We start from the raw sequence: 14,704 nt of genomic DNA on the forward strand, positions 1-14,704 counted from the left end.
TCCCGTGCACTGAAAACATCCCATGCCTCTTCCGTCCTAGGCAAATCATGCCTATCCTAAATTAATTATTTTATCTAAACCAGCCAGGTACAATTTACCTAATAATTTGGATGAATGCCATTTCAGCATTGTCATTTTCATGTTTGATATCATTAACAACCAAATAATTGTTAATACTTAAGGTCTAATTTGCAAATCACCCCTATATTGCTAACCACCCAAGGATAGCTAAATTTACTGGCTGAATTCCTAATGACTCGTCTCACCCCCACCGAGGAGACGATGTTTACTTAAGATAAGAGCCATTTTCTGCAGCAACACTGAACACAAAATATTTTAACTCTACTCTATGCACCTCAAGTCAACTCTCCGCACACCTTCAGCTGCTTTTTCCACACTTTCTTTTCCATTCACTTACAAAACTATTTTCTTCATGCTTACAAAACTATTTTCTTCATGCTTACAAAACTATTTTCTTCAACAATTCCCTTTCTACGTTCATCAAACCTTCCATATCCCTCAAATTGGGACAGAAACCATGCCTCTCCACCCATCGCAGCAGACACAGGCAACTCCCCACACTATGCATCCGCACATACCCCACATCTGGCAACCCTCCGATCTCCATTCTGCTGTCTGGAAACACCCATCTCCCTTGTCGCTTTCTGACCCATATTAAACACTTACTTAATAGCTTAAACAACAATTCTATTCTAAATTTACCGAAATTGATCTCAATACTTCGTGATTCACCCAATATCTCTGAACACACCAAGATCAGACAAGTCCTTGACTTTGTCTCTTAGTGGAGTCTCTGGCTCTGTTCTTGTTCTACGTATGTCGGTCCCAGACCTCGAACATATATGTTCCACGTACGTCGGTCCCAGACCTCGAACATATATGTTCTACGTAAGTTGGTCCCAGACCACAAATATTCAATACTACCGCAGTGATAATACTCATTCAAATTATCACACTTCACGGAAATCAAAGGGTGAACTCACGATCTTTCTCGTTCCGAACCTGCCCTATTTCGGGGGACCCGTCACCAGATCACCGGCGCGGCGAGGGAACGTCCGTCGGGTTAACCCTTTCAATGGAGGATGCTGTCGACAGTCTTTATTTTACCATTCGTAGCGGTCCGTCGTCGCTCTGGCAATTACTGTGTTTCGGCACCAAAGAATGATAGATCTGAGAAACAACTTAAGGAGTAGGTTAAGAAAGAGTGAGACCAATTTAAAGGAAATAAGTTTATTACCAGACTGCAGAAATGGGGAGAGCTCAAACAGCGTGATCGCTCACAGTTTGTTGTCCTTGCAGCGCTCTCCGAATAACCAGTGAGTGAGTCTTAAATACAGGCAAAACTGACAGTTGTCAGCAGGACTTTGGACAGATACGTTTCAGTCATTTGCAGGGCAAAGATTGATTGATCAGTGTCGGACAGTTGAGTGTGCTGACATGTCAACTCAATCACAAGACTTAGATTGATTAACCAGTCAGACAGTTGAGTGTTTATGGTGACATGTCAGCCATTCACAGTTTGTATGACAACAATGCTTTTATACTCACAAAACTGATACAGTCTTACACATACATAAGAAGCAATTTGGCCGCCACATCTTAAACCTCTGGTAAGAAAATTGTGATTCATTAAAAAGCATCGGACTCTCATCAAGATAGACTTATTTCTTTTTTCAAATTGAATAATTTGATATTTTGCATTTACAAAGACAGGCATATTAACTTAACTTATGGACCCTAATAATATGCTTTTGATTCATACCGTATCTCAGAAATACTACGTGATGGTTTTTCTTAAGATTTTCCCTTCAAAGTGACACATTTGTACTCCCTATTAAAACCATAAATATGGAGGTGAAAATTGTGAATCAGGGGGCAGCTTAGACGCGAGAAATTGTAAAATTCAAAAATTTTGAGACAATTTTAAGGGTGCGGCTTATATGCGAGTAAATATGGTTATATTATTACCAAAATTTGTGTCCCACCATAGGTTAAAGATCAAGAATTCCCATACCGGAAAAACCTGGCTCGTGTGCTGGTAGAAGTGGAAGATATAAATGACCATGTCCCGATCTTCACAAGTGCAATATATGAGGGTTCAGTCTATGAGTCAGCAGCGGTGGGGTCAGCTGTTGTGAAGGTCACTGCTTTGGACAAAGACAAAGGAAGGAATGGAGAACTTCACTATTCCATTGAATCAGGTTGGTTCTCTTGAAAACTTGTTTTTCATAATCAATTTAATTAAATTGTTTTTTATTTTCCTACAGGGAACAATGGAAACTCATTTCATATTGAGCCATCTCTGGGAATCATAACAATTGCTCATGACCTCGACTTGTCAAGTATAGGTCACTACATACTCACTATCCGAGTCACAGACAATGGCTCCCCCTCCCTGTCCACAACCACGATTGTGCATATTACAGTCACCCTCTCGAACAATGCAGGCCCAAAGTTCCCTCAACCGGAGTACCAAGCTGATATCTCAGAAAATGCAGTAGTTGGCACCTCTGTCACCACAGTCAGTGCAGTCAGTCAGTCCACACTCACTTATGACATCAAACAAGGCAACTCAGGTAGAATTTTTCAGATAAATCAATATAGTGGAGTAATTACCACTCAAAAGTCTTTGGACTTTGAGACTAGATCATATTTTACCCTCGCAGTACAAGCTACAAACATGGCTGGCTTGAGTTCCACTGCAACTCTTCTGATACATGTTTTGGATGAAAATGATAACCTGCCAGTATTCAAGCAACTTCACTATCTTGGAAGCATCAGCGAAGCTGCACCTGTTAATAGTCTAGTTTTAAACTTAGACAATTCCCCATTGGTAATCAAAGCTACTGATGCTGATCACAACCAGAATGCTATGCTCGTATATCAGATTGTCGAGGACACAGCAAAAATGATTTTCACAGTGGACTCAGGTACTGGCTCCATCAGGACCATTGCAAATCTAGACCATGAGAAGTTTTCTACCTTCCACTTCCATGTTCAAGTCAGAGATAATGGTAGACCACAGTTGACAGCAGATAGCCCAACTGAGGTCACAGTACAGGTCATAGACACAAATGATTCACCACCTCGATTTACACAGAGTGCCTATGAAACAGTTGTGCTTCTTCCAACCTATGTCGGTGCGGAGGCACTACAGGTGTCAGCCACAGACCCAGACAAACAGGCTGCAGGACTCACCTACTCTTTCACAGATGGTGCACTAGAACATTTTTCAATCAAACCTTCTAATGGTCTCATAATTGTTAAAAACAACAACTTCTCCAAAGAGCGCTTGCGCTTCAGTGTCAAAGTCTCCGATGGAAAATTTTCCACGACAGCAATGGTAACCATTGTTTTACGAGAAGCTCTGGATTCTGGTCTAAAGTTCTCCAATGATCTTTACACCTCCTCAATTCAAGAGAATGTGTTGAATATCACCAAGGTGGCTGTTCTCAATGTTGTGGGAAATCGTCTCAATGAACCACTAAAGTACACATTGTTGAACCCTGGTCAGCACTTTAAAATCCGCCCAACTTCAGGAGTGATCCAAACCACAGGTTTACCATTTGACCGCGAAGAGAAAGAATTCTATGAACTGGTTGTTGAGGCAAGAAGGGAGCATGACCACTTGCATGTAGCCAGAGTTATGGTGAAAGTCCAGGTGGAAGACATAAATGACAATGCACCTATATTTGTTGGACTTCCATATTATGCAGCTGTTCAAGTAGAAGCTGAGCCAGGATCACACATTTTCAAGGTTATGGCAATTGATTGGGATAAAGGAATTAATGGAGAGGTGTCATATTATCTCAAGGATGACTATGGCCATTTTGAAATCAATAGACACACAGGGATTCTTCAACTCAAGAGGACATTTGAATCTGACTTGTCTAATATGGAATACGTGATGGTGGTATATGCCAGAGATGGTGGATCTCCACCACTGTCCTCGACCGCTGAATTTCCTATTACAGTTGTCAACAAAGCCATGCCTGTCTTTGACAAATCTTTTTATTCAGTTTCTGTTAATGAGGATGTGTCAGTGCACACACCTATTCTCGGTATCAATGCAACAAGTCCTGAGGGTCAGAGTATCTTTTACACAATTGTTGATGGGGATCCGTATCTTCAATTTGACATTGGTTTTGACACTGGAGTCATAATTATCATCCATTCGTTAGATTATGAAATATCATCACATTATCATCTGACTATCAGAGCAACTGAGTATTTAACTGGTGCGCGCGCTGAGGTTGACGTAAATGTAGCTGTTCTGGATGTTAATGACAATGTCCCCATCTTCCACAAAATGTCCTACTCTGTAGTTTTATCAGAAACAGCTGTGATTGGGACACCAGCTCTTCAGGTATTGGCTAATGACAAAGACTCTGAGAAGAATAATAATGTTCTTTACCAGATCTTATCAGATTCACACAACAACACTGACTATTTTCACATTGACAGCAGCAGTGGACTGATTCTGACTGCCCGTATGCTGGACTATGAGAAAATCCAGAAGTATGAGTTCATCGTCAGAGCTACTGATAATGGCTTTCCACCTTTAAGTAGTGACATGCTTGTCACAGTTGTGGTGAATGACACAAATGACAATCCACCAGTTTTCAATCAGCTCCTTTATGAAGCACATGTAAACGAACTGGCACCAAAGGGTCAATTTGTAACCTGCGTTCAAGCTTCTGATGCAGACAATTCTGATTTTGACAAGATGGAGTACAGTATTCTGTCTGGAAATGAAAGGTTGACCTTTGTGATGGAAAAAAAGACAGGAATTATCATGTTATCCAGCCATAACAAAGAAAGGATGGAGCCTTTTTACAGCCTTAATGTTTCTGCCTCCGATGGAGTCTTCACCAACACTGCACAAGTTCATGTTAAAGTGTTGACAGCCAACTTGCATAATCCCATTTTTGGACAGAATGTATATGAAGCAGAGCTGAAAGAAAATGCACCTGCAGGAACCAAAGTTATACAGGTAAGAATTATTTACTAAAGGGATTAATTCTTTTAAGATTTTCTCTTATTTTTTGCAATTAAATAAAAAAATATGCAACGCACCCCCCTTTTGCCCCCTATCTTTTTATTTAAGGTAAAGGCATCTGATGCGGACACAGGTGTTTTTGGTCGTGTTACTTATTCCTTTGTCAATGATGTCGGCAAAAACCAATTCAGCATTGATGCAAGTGGTCAAATCATCACAGTGGACAAACTTGACCGTGAGGACCCTGCAAATAAAGACATAATACTGGCTGTTCTCGCCCAAGACTCTGGTGGACGTGTTTCTTACTGCACCGTACAACTCACACTTTTGGATGAGAATGATAATGCACCACACTTCAGTGCTACTGAATACAGAGCTTCAGTCAAATCTGATGTGGTCTTTGGCTTTCTGGTGACACAGATTAGTGCCATTGACTCCGATGATGGAACCAATGCCAGGGTTACATATTCACTCTATAGTGAGGCACATATGCCCGTGGTGGACATTTTGGAGATTGATCCTGAAAATGGCTGGATGGTGACAAAAGGAAGCTTCAATCATTTGAGGAACTCGGTGTTATCTTTTTTTGTAAAAGCTGTGGATGGTGGGAGTCCAGTTCGCCACTCTCTAGTGTCAGTCTACATTCATGTTCTTCCTCCAGATTCCATCATTCCATCTTTTAGTCAACAGCCATACCTATTCAGCATCCCAGAGGACACTTTAATAGGCTATGCTATTGGTATGGTCCGCCTTAACAATCCTCCTGCATATAACACAATTAAGGCTACATTTTCTCTGGTTAACGGGGAAAATGGAGAAAACAACAAAGATGAGGTGTTTGTGATTCACAAAGGTACAGGTGTTATTAAGATTGATAAGCTCTTTGACCACGAGTTTATAAAAGAATATCATTTCAAAGTTATTGCCACTGTGCAACAGGCCAAGCTGGATTCTGTCACTTCAGTTGATGTTATTGTTAAAGTACTAGACCTAAATGACAATAAACCGTCTTTTGAGACCATCTCATATGAAGCCACTGTTTTGGAAGGAATGGCAATTGGAACCAGAGTTATTCAAGTCCAAGCACGTGACCCAGACTCAGCTGCCAATGGACAAGTAACATACAGTCTTGGGGCCTTCGTCCATTCAGACAATGATTCTAATGCATTAACTGAAATGTTCAGTATTGACTCTAATGCAGGGTGGATTTCCACTTGCAAGAACCTGAACCATGAGTTGAATCCATCATACGAATTCACAGTAATTGCCTCAGATCTAGGAGAGGCATTATCACTTTCTAGTACCTCCACTGTTACAGTGACAGTGTTAGACATCAATGATAACCCACCCATTTTCCTGGAGCAACGGTATGTTGGTACAGTGAATGAGAGTGACTCTCCAGGAGAAGTTGTTGCTGTGCTCAATACAAGAGATGACGACAGTTCTGCCAATAACAGACAAGTCAGCTATCACATAACTGGTAAGAACAGTTTTAAGAACAGTGTTTTTTAATTATTGTTGTTTGAGAAGTAATGTGTATTAAAATTATATTTTATTGATCCATATGCATGTCAAGTGATTAGGTAATCAAATGGCTAAGGTAAAGAAAATGTTACATTAGTTTTAATCAGAAATATATTCCCAGCTGACTCCAGGCCAGAGACAGGGGACACCCTGTATCGGTGGCCAGCCGATCGCAGGGCACGAGGAGACGGACAACAATTCATATTCACACTCATACCTAGGGGCAATTTAGACTGTCCAATCGGCCTACCATGCATGTTTTTGGAATGTGGGAGGAAACCGGTGTACCCGGAGGAAACCCATGCAGGCCCGGGGAGAACGAAAACGCTGTCATATTTTTCCAAGTGAAATCCATTTTTTTTTGTAATGAAGATTTTTTAAAGACAAATGTAACTAGTCGGCCGCCAGCAACACGATCCGCCCCTTCATACCAGATCAGAACTCAAATTGGCACAGCGTAGTCAGCACAGCAGCCACTGGGCCAGGGCTAAAAGCCCAGGCTTGTCGCCTAGCTGCTAGATCCTTTCTTGAAGGCATCAGAAGGGAGCGTTGCACAACATACAACGAAACATGCGTGCACCCGTTACAGTCACCCCCTTAACCGTAAACTGCCGATATGGGTCACGACACCAATGTAACTGGCCCTGTGACTAAGCTAGTTATGGTGTTCTGCATTTTCCAAATGGTAGAAAAAAAATATATATATCACAGTATGCTTCCATATCACTCCACGTTTCAAATTATTGTTTAAGTGGAATCATAAAAATGTGTACATCAATTTCATTCAGTCCTGATTTTCTTAAACGAGAGACATTTGCATAATTAACAATCTCTTTCCATCATGAAATTTTCATGGTGGATTTCATAACTATGGTTTCAATTATTATTAGACTATTAAAACTAACACTCCTACCCTTTAAGCAAATACAGTATTACTTTCCGTTCACATCCATTCTCCAGGTTATTTATTTGTCCTCTTTAAGTCTGATTAGTTGTAATTAGGAATAGACAAAATGTGTAAACTAATTCAAAATGATCTTAATTGTCTCATATTTCACCATTTTTACAGGTGGGAACTATCGAGGCGTGTATGCACTGGGTCTAGTTCAGGGTGAATGGAAAATGTATGTGAAAGGACTGCTTGACAGAGAGGAACGCAGCCTTTACATTATTAATGTCACTGCAACCGATGGACTATTTGTTTCCCAAGCAACTGTGGAGATCACAGTGATAGACACCAATGATAACAAACCCCTCTGTAACCAGGTGACTATTAAACTTGTTTTTGCAACTGTCTTTATTTTTTTCAACTGGGTTTGAATATATCAGATGACTATAAATATTTTAAAACCAAATGCGGCAAATTTGTAACAAAGCATTATAAATGATTAATCAAAAGCTGTGTTTTCTAACATATATCCACAGGCAATCTATACTGCAACCGTTCCAGAGAATATCCCAGTGAACAGTGTACTTCTAAGAGTCGGTGCTACTGATAAAGATGTGGGCATCAGTTCTTGGATTCAGTACTCCTTGCAGGGCCTTGGATCCCATGACTTCAGCATTGACCCAGACACTGGTATAATAATAATAATAATAATAATAATAATAATAATAATAATAATAATCAGACATAGGCTTTGTCATCATCATTGACTCAACAAACAACAACAAAAGCCAAATTGTCATCATACCCAGAAACTGCGTGTGACGAAATTGGTAGTGCTTCTCCATAAGTTGCGTTTTCTCGGCAAAAGACCCAAATAAGTGATAATTTCGGACTCGTAATTTGGCATTCTGCCGTGATGGATACATCGCATCACCCCCGAGCGGATCACTTACCTCTCACTCTCTTTCACTTACCTTCAGTCAGCCAGTAGGAGGGAGATCACCGCCCAACATTTTTTCATGTTATCTCACCCCAAAGTTATTGCACAGAAGGGAATGTGTGTCGTGTTACAGCAAGTTTAGAGTCCTGATGGATGTGGGAAAAAAACTGTCCTTTGTGGGACCTATAGCGTCTGCCAAAGGGCAGCAGCTGGAACAGATTGTGACCAGGGTGGTATGGGTCCCTGATGATGTTCCTGGCTCTGCTGAGGTAACGAGGGCTGGCAATGTCTTCCAGTGAGGGCAGAGAGCAGCCGACGATCTTCTGGGCATCGTTAATCACTTTCTGCATGGCCTTTTTGTCTGCTGCCGTGCTTCCAGCGTACCACACTATGATGCAGTATGCCAGGATGCTCTCTACAGTGGCTCTATAGAAGGTTACCAGAAGCTTAGTGTCCAAGTTGTTCCTCCTGAGTACCCTGAGGAAATGGAGTCGTTTCTGGGCCTTCTTCACTACTGCCGTGGTGTTTGTTGACCAGGAGAGCTTATCCGTGACGTGGACCCCCAGGAATTTAAAGGACTCGACCCTGTCTACATATACCCCATTTATGAGGAGTGGAGCCAGATCTGTGCTGTGTTTGCGAAAGTCCAGGATTATTTCTTTAGTTTTCGTGGTGTTCAGTGTGAGATTGTTCATCGAGCACCACAAAGACAGTTTGTTGACCTCATCTCTGTAGGCCGACTCATCCCCTCCTGAGATGAGTCCGACCATAGTGGTGTCATCGGCAAATTTGATGATGGATGGATGGTGGGTTGGTGTACAGTCGTATGTGTACAGGGAGTACAGAAGAGGACTCAGTACACAGCCTTGAGGGGAGCCAGTGCTCAATGTAATGGAGGAAGAGTGGTGGGGATCAAGTCTAACAGTTTGTGGACGGTTGGTTAAGAAATTCTTAATCCAGCAGCAGATGGAAGAGGATAGTCCAAGGTGTGAGAGTAGAGAACAGATGCTCTTGCTTAAAAACAAATGAAGTATTGCTCTACCAAATGTCTCACTCTTAATTTATAACAATGATTATGTGCATTTTAACTAAATTATCACTTTATGAAACATTGATGTCATTTGAACAAAAAGACGTGACACTGGGGAAAACAGGCTATTCCTTGATCACAAATCACATAAGTGCAGTCATTTTCTTTTTTGACATGGTTACCAAATCACTCCTTTAAAGTTAATCAGAGTAATCATTGTTATCTCCAGCTAATGAAATTAGCTTTTTAATGCCTACAGTAGCACAAGCCACCTTCTTTATTACATGTCTGCAAATTTTCAACAGAAAAATGCAACCTCGGCATATTTGTAAGTTTGAAAAGATAGCCTATCCATCCAAATCAATCTGCTTTGTCTGGGATGATGTTTGTAAATTATTCATTAATTCCATTACCAGGTGCAATCAAGACGTCAGTAGCTCTGGACCGAGAGGTGACACCTAACTACTGGCTGGTTGTCCTGGCAACTGACGGTGGTGGGTTGTGGTGCCGTGCTGAGGTGTGGGTGGAAGTGACAGATGTGAATGACAACCCACCAATCTTTACCCTGCCACATTATACAGCAAGTGTATATGAAGACACTGGCACTAAAGCCCTTCTCACTCGTATTCAAGCTATCGACCCTGATGAAGGTGATGTTTTTAAATGTATTACTTGTATCATAAAATTACTAACACATAGTTTATATTAACTAATACATTCTTGCTTGCTCTATTGTCTGAAAAAGTATCAACTTACATAGAAGGGGTCTTAAATATACAGTATCATTTTGCTCAAAAATGTATTTTGGAATCTGGCGGTCGAGTGAGTAGTACGTTGGCCTCACAGTTCTGGGTTTGTGGGTTCGTTCCCAGGCCGGTCCTCACTGTGTAGAGTTTGCATGTTCTCCCTGGGCTTGTGTGAGTTTTCTCCGGGTACTCCGGTTTCCTCCCACATCCCAAAAACATGCATGGTAGTCTGGTTGAACACTAAATTGCCCCAGGTATGAGTGTGAGCGTGAATGGTCCGTCTCCTTGTCCCCTACGATTGGCTGGCCACCTATTCAGAGTACCCCCCACCTGGTCCCCATTGTTTGCTGGCGTAGGCTCCAACACTCCCCCACAATAAGCGGTTCAGAAAATGAAGGAATGAATATTTAAGTTACTTTTCAAAATCGCATTTCACATCACAATAGATAACAGCAAAATATGTGTGAGCAACATTTTATAACTTATTGATTTTTTTGAAGTAGTTTTCTTCTCTATGCATACTACATTATTATATTCTGGGCAGATAATGAATTAGACTAATGTTATTCCAACATTTGGCTATTTTCTTTATTATTTTGCACGTACACACAATGTCAGTCCTGTTTCCATCTTTTCACACATTGTTTAGTAAATGTTTAGTTATTTTCAATACCAAATTACTGGAACTACTTTTTTTTCTATGCAGCTGGCCCTGGACGTACAGTTGTGTACTCTCTAACAGACTCTGCTGACGGTTCATTCTCTATCGACAAGTCAACAGGCATTATTGTGCTTGAACGTATTCTGGACAGAGAGATTCAATCATCTTATCAGATATTAATTTGTGCATCGGATCAGGGTTTACCTCTGCCCCTCTCTTCATTGGTCAATGTTACAATTACTGTATTGGACATAAATGACAACCCACCAGTGTTTGAGCGTCGGGATCAGTTAGTGACCATTGCTGAGGATGTGGGAGTAGGCACCAAGATTCTCACAGTATATGCTGCTAGTAAAGACATCGGAACGAATGCTGAGATCACCTACAGTATACGATCAGGAAATGAACATGGAAAGTTCAGTATCCATTCTGTTTTTGGTGAGTTTGATATGTAGGTAGTATTTTAAATATAAATAGGTGTACCTTGTTGATTTTACTGTGCTGAACTATATCTTTTTCACTACTGTTGTTGTTATTTCTCTGCCCTCCTCCCACAGGTGCCATTATAGTTGCCCAGTCACTGGATTATGAAACTTGCAGGGACTACTTTTTAACAGTGGAGGCACAAGATAGGGGTACACCTCCATTGAGCACTATAACCACAGTGAACATAAATGTGACAGATGTCAATGATAATGCCCCCATGTTTAGCCGTAATTTATATACCACTGTTGTGTCAGAGGATGCCACCATTGGAGAGTCAGTTGTACAGGTATGTTCATAATAGTTTATGCGTCATTTATGACCTTTTGGACTTAGATATCAAGATATATCATTACCACATTTCAATGAAATGTAAACTTGAATTGCGAGATCAAAAAATATCTACACTCGTATCATCAAAAATGTAATAAATTAGACTTGAAAAATTTATTATGAGTTGTACTTACCTCAGCATAAACCACTTTTCCTGGACTGTAAATTTTTTTTACATTTCAGCAAACAATTTCATTTAAATACATTTTTGGGGATTCGCAAAACATATTTACATTTCAGTAACATTTCTACATTAAAAAAATACATTTAGAGATAAAACGGAAAAGATAATTCCTAGGCGAAAATTGCACTAATCGTTGATTGAACAAATTTAACAGAAAGGGTGAGTACTAATGAATTAGGAAGTGTTGTTGTTTTTCACAAATAGCATAACCAATGGCGCGAATGTGGCTGCCGCTATGATATAATAATCTTATGACAAAGATACATATGAAGTAATACTAGATATACTCCAAATGAATCATGACCAATGTTCCCTCTAATTTATCATTGGTCTGGGCAGAAAGACAACCTCCCTGAGCGCACTGAGTACCAGTGTGAGCGACATCATCGGTACTCGGATGATTCGCCTAAAGACGTTTCGCCGACGGACGTTTGACAGACGGGCAGGTCGCCGAATGGACTTTCCGCCGAACGTTCATTCAGCCGAAACGGGTTTCGCGCGCTTGCCCCGCCCCTGGATCGTGTGTGTACAAGTTTTTCAACCTCGGCCCGCGGGCCATATACGGCCCGTTTTTAATCCGGCCTGCCGCCGGCGTTGTCCAAATTATAGTAAAAATCAATGATTCATTTCCCTTTGCCGCTCATCACTCTCAATGTATTAGTCTACCATCAATGGCAGCCCGGGAATAAGCAGTCTTGGGCGGGCATTGCAGCCCGGGAATAAGCACTCTTGGGCGTGCATGGCAGCCCGGGAATAAGCACTCTTGGGCGGGCAGATGTAGCAGAACCGAGCCGTAAAATGACAGCAATTGGGTCAAAACCATCCTAAAACAGCATTTAATGATTAAATACAAATACTGGAGCTCTTTGGACATTAGGACCGAGCCCAGGGAAGTGAATTCCTCGGTAAAATGCCGCGATGATGTCGCGATGGAGGCAAAAAAACGTCTATATACGTCCATTCGCCAAATGGCTCAAAATGCTCTCAAATCCGGTCAAATCCAGCCGAAAACAGCGTTTATTGATTAAATACAAATACTGGAGCTCTTTGGACATTAGAACCAAGCCCAGGGAAGTGAATTCCTTGGTAAAATGTCGCCATGATGTCGCAATGGAGGCAAAAAAACGTCCATACACGTCCATTCGCCAAACGGCTCAAAATGCTCTCAAATTCGGTCAAATCCAGCTGAAAACAGCGTTTAATGATTAAATACAAATACTAGTATTTGTATTTAATCATTAAACTAACAAATACTATTATTTGTATTTAATCATTAAACGCTGTTTGAACGAACGTTCATTCGGCGACCTGTCCGTCTGTCAAACGTCCGTCGGCGAAACGTCTTTAGCCGAATCATCGGGTCACGACATCATCATTGCTCGCTATGGGCACACCAGTATCACACCTGCCACAAGCAGGTGCATGTCAATGTTCCCTCTAATTTTTCATGTAAAACATGCTGTAAAACACGAAAAACATGAGTGGACAGAGCTACTGCCACTGGCTGCCGCTTTAACGGCGCTATCATGGGGAAAGGGGTAAAAAACAAAATAAAATAAAAAGTTTGGATTTTATTTACTGCGCGCCATATGATTGCTGCTGGGCAGAGAAGACGAGCGTAGTGCGCAATTGCGCATGCGCGCAGCTTAGAGGGATTTATTTTTCATACGTCTGGGCATACAGAGGATCAGTGTGAGCAACATCATAAATGCTCGCAACGGGCACACACCAGTAGAACACCTGCCATGAGCAGGTGCATGTCAGGGTACCTTGCTTGCTATATTTTTGATGGTGAAAAGGCGGACGGGTGAAAGGGGAATGCACGTGCGCATATCATGCTTGACAATATTAGCAATGGACGTTCCGGATTACAGCCGAAATGGGTAAAACAAGATCGTAAAAAATATTTTTTTAAAACAACAACAACAAAAACGTTTTTTCCCGTACAAAGGTTACAGCGTAAACAATTTGAAATGATCAAAAAACGTATACCTTGACAGGTATGTGTCTACTAGCCATAAATGATCTAGTCCTAAAAAAATGTAATGATTCATATCTGTGGATAAAATATCTAAATAAATGACAATAGAATCTGCACAAATCTTACTTCAAGTTGACCTCATTTTTCACATCTGTCCACTTCTCATTCTGCTTCAAACGACTTTTCTGCTGAATGTGTCACTCGAGATAGTCAAGCGTCCATTTATGTGCAATATTTTTGCATTGGAAAACTCGCTTACAACTTTAGCTGATTTGATTTATTTCATAAGGGACAGCACATATTCATGAACATACATATGTAAATATGTAAGATGGCAGCCAAGGGCTAATTTCCAACTATAGTCCATCGTGTAAATTGACGACAAACGATGACACATACCACACACAATGAAACACACAGACGCATACTTGGCAAAGTTTTCGACAGTTCTCACCCAATTTCACCGCTTGTTATTCTATTTGCTCCGACAGCCATTCCATCTTAGAAGAACCGCATTTCTTTTTTACTTTGACTCGTTTGACCATTATAAAGGGTTGGTGAAATGAAATCATGCCGCGGAAGTCAACACACACGACGTTAGCTGAACCGCATCATATCATTGGCTGGACACGGTGTTTGTCAGTTTTATCCAAAATGACCATTTGTTGTCGTTTGTCAGTGACAGGCTGGCACTCTCTGAGTTGCGTTGCAAAATGGCAAAGAAAAAATGTAATGTATTTTTTTTTACAATTCAGGTTGGAGTACAATAAAAGCATTCAATTCAATTTAATTCAATTTGATTTTGTGCGCTGCATATGTTTGCCGTGCGCAGAGAACGCGAGAGTAGTGCGCAATTGCGCACGCGCACAGCTTCGAAGGAACCCTGATCATGTCGTCTATTTGCTTTTGCTAC

At 41.0% G+C, this 14,704-nt stretch overlaps 1 protein-coding gene across 6 annotated transcripts in view; it reads left to right on the plus strand.

Moving 5' to 3' along the window:
- The window catches only part of LOC144083872 (protocadherin Fat 3-like), a 188,839-nt gene that overhangs the window by 114,209 nt on the left and 59,926 nt on the right, over window positions 1-14,704 (plus strand). For all 6 annotated transcript variants that reach the window (XM_077612018.1, XM_077612019.1, XM_077612021.1 and 3 more), the window contains 8 exons: window positions 2,012-2,222; window positions 2,289-5,014; window positions 5,129-6,500; window positions 7,614-7,810; window positions 7,970-8,123; window positions 9,820-10,053; window positions 10,856-11,248; window positions 11,368-11,582. In XM_077612018.1, coding sequence (XP_077468144.1) covers window positions 2,012-2,222; window positions 2,289-5,014; window positions 5,129-6,500; window positions 7,614-7,810; window positions 7,970-8,123; window positions 9,820-10,053; window positions 10,856-11,248; window positions 11,368-11,582 — 5,502 coding nt within the window. The remainder of the gene's footprint in view (window positions 1-2,011; window positions 2,223-2,288; window positions 5,015-5,128; window positions 6,501-7,613; window positions 7,811-7,969; window positions 8,124-9,819; window positions 10,054-10,855; window positions 11,249-11,367; window positions 11,583-14,704) is intronic.

Source organism: Stigmatopora argus, chromosome 10, assembly GCF_051989625.1.
Source record: "Stigmatopora argus isolate UIUO_Sarg chromosome 10, RoL_Sarg_1.0, whole genome shotgun sequence".
NCBI lineage: Eukaryota > Metazoa > Chordata > Actinopteri > Syngnathiformes > Syngnathidae > Stigmatopora > Stigmatopora argus.